The sequence below is a fragment of the Hipposideros armiger genome, unplaced genomic scaffold (assembly GCF_001890085.2).
Source record: "Hipposideros armiger isolate ML-2016 unplaced genomic scaffold, ASM189008v1 scaffold_471, whole genome shotgun sequence".
Lineage (NCBI taxonomy): Eukaryota > Metazoa > Chordata > Mammalia > Chiroptera > Hipposideridae > Hipposideros > Hipposideros armiger.
In genome coordinates, this window is record NW_017731821.1 from 243,219 (window position 1) to 249,301 (window position 6,083).

Here is a 6,083-nt window from a genome sequence, read left to right on the forward strand (position 1 = left end):
AGAAAGGATTGTGCAGGCCAGGTTGCCTTCCCTTAAGGCAGCGGTTCTCAACCTTCCTAATGCCGCGACCCCTTAATACAGTTCCTCGTGTTGTGGTGACCCCAACCATAAAATTATTTTCGTTGCTACTCTATAACTGTAATTTTGCTACTGTTATGAATCATAATGTAAGTATCTTTTTGTTTTTCGATGGTCTTAGGCGACCCCTGTGAAAGGGTCGTTTGACCCCCAAAGGCGGCGCAACCCACAGGTTGAGAACCGCTGATCTACATGGCTATGGTCCACAGATCTGTGTACACCTCAGGCACTAAATAAGTTACGTGTGTTGAATCAATGTGTATGTGGAATGTTTTCACCTATTTGGAAATAAGGGTCCCCAGATTGATTCCACATTATTACACATCCACCCAAGACAAAGATGCCAGTTCCGTGTCCCCATGTGTACCAACACATGGGTTAATCGTGGTTCAGGCCTCATCCTGGGCTCGGCAGTATGTTTGCCATGCCCCAGGGAGGAATCAAAGGGCGAATATTTCTTTTTCATATATCAATTGTATGGGACTTAATCTGATCATAGAAGTAATAAACATATATTCATTGAAAAATTTAAAACAAATTTAGAAAATAGTTACAATAACCTCATTAGTCAAATATAATAGCTGGTACCATTTTCATGTGTAGCTTTCCAATACTTTTCCACATTTGTAGATACTTTAAAGACATTTGAATATAATAGTCTATTAGAGACCTCTTTCTCCCACTTTCTGTCCAGAATTTTAAAGGGGAACAGAAATCCTGCTAGGATTATAGACTATAATGGATTTAACCGTGTTTCCCTGAAAATAAGACCTAACTAGAAAATAAGCCCTAGCCTGATTTTTCAGGATGCTCGTAATATAAGCCCAACCCAAACATAAGCCCCAGTTAAGATCATCAGCCAGACATGACTGTTGGAATACATGTAGATTTTGTACATGAATAAATGTAGATTGTTGGAACAAAAATAAATATAAGACCCAGTCTTATTTTCAGGGAAACACGGTGATTGCTTTCTTTTGGAGATTTGGGTTGATGCCAATTTTGATTTTTTACGTTTAGAAACTCCTTTATAAGCATTTCTGTGGTTCATTCCTTGCGCCCATCCATTGTTATATGCTTTGAATGAGGAATACTTTTACCGTGAAAATACAGGTCATTGATATTTCCCTTGCCACATTTATTTACCATTTAATGTCCATTAAGGAAAACCAATGCCCTTTATTCCAGAAAAAAAGTTATCCTATTTTGATCCTGGCCTTACAAAGGGATCTTCATAAAGCAAATGCCTGGTCTAGAGTGAGAATTCATTATTGAAGGAAGAAAGTGATGATACGTACCCAACAAACGAAGAAGAAGAAAAAGAACTCCCAGGGCATACGACTTGAGTTCAGGGCTGACGGTCCTATGTGCAAAGAGATGAGGGGGAGAGAGGACGAGATTGTTACCAACCCACCTTAATCAGCAGACTCCAGAGCCATGCCCTGCTGTCCATCACAGCCATTCCTTACGGGGCTGGTTTTTTTTTGTTTTTTTCCCCTGCTTTCCCTGACTAGTTTTAAAAATAAGGACAACTGTAGTGACAATGTAAGTGTTTAATAACTGGAGCTCATCTTGTCATTTGAAGGATGGAATGCAAATTTGGTCCATAAAGTCGTCATTTAAAGACACCTTGTTTTGGCTGGGACAGGGAAGCGTCTTAGGTTGACACGTCAGCTGGGTACACCTTGCCTCTAAGTGCCTCCTTATGCGGAGGAGAATCCAGGCTGGCCTGACAGAGGTCATACAAATGAAAACTTTACCATATTTAGGAAGCGCCTGAGTTTATGTCTAAACCCTGAGCAAAATGTACAGACTTCAAGTTTCTCTAATTTTCCACATGATTTCTAAAGCTTCTATAAGAAATGCACATTTTTGGCAAACAGGCCAAACCCATGAACGCCTCTATCATTCTCTGGTCACTTTGTGAAATCAACCAGGCCAGCATGGTTTGATACACTGATTTTTCCTGCTTGTGGGTGCCTTCTGTGTGTGCACTGCACAGTATCACTTCACAGGAATTTCTAATGAAAAAGAAACTACCAGGAATGCACCCACCCCAAGCCCATTCCTGAGATCTGATGGGTTCTGTCCACGTGCACATGATGTAGAATGACCCTGCACATATAATTTACATTCAATAGTTCATTTCATAAACACTTTCCACATGCTGAAGAATTTTCATGATCACGTTGAGCTGCGGTCCTATAATTTAACTACTCTGATTCAGGTTTTTCTGATATTGTAGTTAACATTGTAATAAAAGTCTGCACTGAGCCTTTATTCTCTGGTAGAGATGTGTTTTCTTAAGTGGCAAGAAGTAGGGTTACCGCATAAAAAACCTGAGCATTTTTATGACTCCTGACTCACACTGCCATGTTGCTTCTTTGAAAGAAGCAATAGGCTTTGATTTTCGGTGCTACCAGCAAGATGTGATTTTACCAGTTTTGCTACAGCCTTGTGAGCACTGGATGCGAATTTGTGAAATCTAGTTTTCAAATTGAGTAAGGGTACAATGGCGATTTGCTATTGTACTGTTAATGCTCCTGCACATTAAGAAGGCTTTGTTAATGACCTTCTAGATAATGTAAGTACTTCCTATAAATCCCCTTCCTGGGGATCATAACACAGACCAGGAAATGAGGTAGGAACAGCGAGGAGAAACGGAGCCCGAGAAACGAGCCCAATCTGTGGCTGGATGGGGGCTGGACAGACTGGGGCTGGTCCAATGCCATCTTCCTTTAACTCTTAACCACGTGCTCTCTGCAAAAATCAGTGCAGGGCCACAGTCCCTTTCAAAATCACCTGTGGAGTCCATTGCTGGGAGGGCAGGAACGCGCAGTGTTCTCCCTTGGGCCCTGCGTTCTCATCTCGGAGTGAGGTCCCTATCCCATGTAACTGATTCCTAGCAGCTGAGGGAATCTGGCTGGCTCCTAAGGCTCCTATGGTGTTGGAAGCTCTGATCTCCAGGAGACCTGCCTAAGTGTGCCAGGCAGGAAAGGGCAGTGGGGAGGTTGGCTCTCAGTTCCCTGGGGACCTGGTAACCTTACCTGATAAGGATGATGACCGAGGGCGTCTGCGCCATTGCCCCGATCATGCTGCAGACACACATCACGCACAGGAAGGTGAGGAAGGCCTCTTGGCACCCGGGGCTGGGGCATTTTCCGGGAACCACGGTCGCGTTCTCAGGGGGGATGGTCGTGAGGCACACACAGCCGGTGAGATTCTGGAAGGAAGCATTCAGCCCTTTTAACTGGGGGCATCTCCAGTCTAAATCCATCAGCTCGTGCTGTCACAGCCTCTATGCATCCTGCAGCATCCCATTAATTAGGCCTGAATAAACAGGTTAGCTTTTTAAGGAGGCTGCAAAACTCATGCAAATAAAGGAATATTTACGGGGAGGAGAGCTGATTCCCCTGGCTTCTTTCATTTCCCTGCTCAATCCCTCAGTAAGCTGCACCGTAGAAAAATGCCCCCCCCCAACACAATTAGAGAGGAAATTGTGCTTCTGCAGTATGATAAAACATTGCCGAATTAACATTGTAATTACTTGCCAATTTGTCCTCTCTTTTATGGAGTTATAATGATGCTGAAGTGTATTAAAAGAAGTAAATCAGGTCACCTGCATATTGTTCCTGGTTCAGTGCCCAGTGTGGCACTTGGGACAAAGGATGTGCACTGTCACGTATGAAGTTGCTGCAATTGTGGGGCTGCAAAAGGGGGAGCTAATGGGCAAGTTCTCGAGTGGCCGAGAAAGCCAAGAGGGCTAAGAGATGCCAGGGAGCTTAGAATGCGTCGTGGGGCGCAAGCTACAGCCCAGCGAGATGCATTTATTAATATATGATCAGAGAGGAGGAAGAACAGCCACTGTATTCCATTTGATCTTCCCATGGACTCTGGCCCAGCAGCCCCTGTTCCCAGGCAGGGTCCACACTCACGCTCCAGGAATTTCTGATGCCAAAGGGAGCAGCAGGGGCAGGGAGAGGCAGTGCCGCGCAAGCTCCAAGCCAATTAAGGTTCGATAATAATAGTGCAGGGGCCTTTCATGAATACGAAATGAAAACAATCATAAATGATTCATTGCTTTTCTTTCTAGGGCTGCTCAGCTTTCAGAGAACACCAGGACGTGAATTCTCCCCAGGGTCAAACAGCCCCTCCCACCCTCACAGTTCTCCCCTCCCCTCCCCTTCCTTGTGTAAATAGACTGAACACAGCATGGGGGGTGGGGGGTTACTGTCATCCCTGGAAAGGTGCTGAGGCCCTGCCCACATGCGCACAGATGCCCTGGCCCTTCCAAACCCAGCGCTGATACCTGCCCAGCTGAGCCAACCCTCCTCCGGGCCCAGCACTTCCTGTATGAGGGCACAAGCCACACTCTACGCCCCACCGCATAGAAAGCCCGTGGTCCTCTGACACGAGATGGGAAACACCCTTTCTCTGGGCTTAGGTGATACAAGAGAGCACAGTGGGTCCTGGGCGTTGTGCTCAAGAAGCCGTGGTGACTCTGGGTGCATAAGGAGGTTTTTATGGAAGAATCTTCCACCCAGGTGTCCACAGATGAAAAGCATACAGTTTCCTCACTGGAAGAGATGACTCCCTCCAGTGGGGTTCCGTGGTACTGTCCCAAAGGAAAAAGGAAGCAGAGGACAGCTCTGCAGCTATTAACTGGGCAACTAAATGGGGGCACCTAGACCTGCAAGAGCTCTGAGCAGTAGGGACTTTGAAAATAGAGAGATAACCTGGGTGTAAGAGAACAATTCACTTCCAGTGAGGTGGCAGAGGTTGGGGTTCTAATTCTCACCCTGCCTGTATTCCACAGTCCCGTTTGGCCCGTCCAGAAGGCAGGTGGATTTTGGAAAGGGCCTGCAGACGACCATGGCCTGAACCATACCCCCCCCACCCTGCCGGGAAGCCCCTAATATGCTCACCATTAAGAAAGTGTGCCAGGCTCCAGATTATTGTCCCTCACCTGCAAAACGCCCAAATCTCCCTTCTCCGTGTCAAAGGAATATGTCTCCCCAGTTGGCCATTCTCCAGGGAGAAATGCAGTGCCCTCTGCCTCCAGGGGAGTTGGAATCTCTGCCGCAGAGTGGCAGGATCTAGTTTTACTGGAAAAGCGAGCACCCCGATATACTGTGTTGATAATCAGGTGACCACTGTGCTTACAGAGCAACAGGCCTGACAGGCTTGGGGACCCACGGTGACCGAGACGATAACGTGAGACGGGTTTCTAAGTCTTATAAGAACTTATCCTACAGACTTGCCTGGGTACAAAACGACCTAAGTTCAATACAAGTCACAGCTGCAAGCGAGAGTCTGAATGCCTAGCAACAGGGACTGCTTACATAGAGTCTAACAGATTCACATGGTGGAAGATTACATAGCTGTGAAAAAGGTGTGAGCACGCTCTTTATGTACCACAGGGAAAGAATGCCAAGATAAATCATTAACAACAAAACGCCACAAAACACAAGGTACAGGAGACCTAATCAGCGCACTAAAATCCTGAAGGATTTACTACAAGAAACCAACAATAGTAGACACCTGCTGGGCAGCGAGGTGGGTCGAAAAGTGGGTGAACAGGAGACAGAGGTGGAAAGGAGTGTTCCCATGCCCTCTTTTTTATACTTTTTGATTTTTGAACCATACAAATGTATCATCTTGTAAAAAAAATTTAACACACTAGAATATTAAAAAATAAAGAAGTCAATAAAACACTAGTACAGGCACTGAAAATCCTATGCCTGCTCCACATTCAGTCATTCATCTAAATTGAGGAATGCTTCTATTCACATATGATAATGGGGATAAGTACAGTAAAGCTGGAGACCATAAAAATAGAAGAATGACTCTCTGGAATCTTGGATTCCATTTCTGCTGCTGACAGAAGTCGTGAGTGTGCTGTTTTGACAGTTCATATTACAAGCACAAAACACTCGTCAGCAGCGTTTCAAGATTACTGATAAATTAAATTGTTTTTGTTTGGGTTCCTCCCCCCCCCCCCCCCC

At 45.5% G+C, this 6,083-nt stretch overlaps 1 protein-coding gene across 2 annotated transcripts in view; it reads right to left on the bottom strand.

The window, feature by feature from the left end:
- SLCO3A1 (solute carrier organic anion transporter family member 3A1) overlaps positions 1-6,083 on the bottom strand; it is a 249,399-nt gene that overhangs the window by 13,761 nt on the left and 229,555 nt on the right. For both annotated transcript variants that reach the window (XM_019666465.1, XM_019666464.1), the window contains exons 8-9: positions 3,126-3,301; positions 1,377-1,441 (exon numbers count right to left, since the gene is read on the bottom strand). In XM_019666465.1, coding sequence (XP_019522010.1) covers positions 1,377-1,441; positions 3,126-3,301 — 241 coding nt within the window. The remainder of the gene's footprint in view (positions 1-1,376; positions 1,442-3,125; positions 3,302-6,083) is intronic.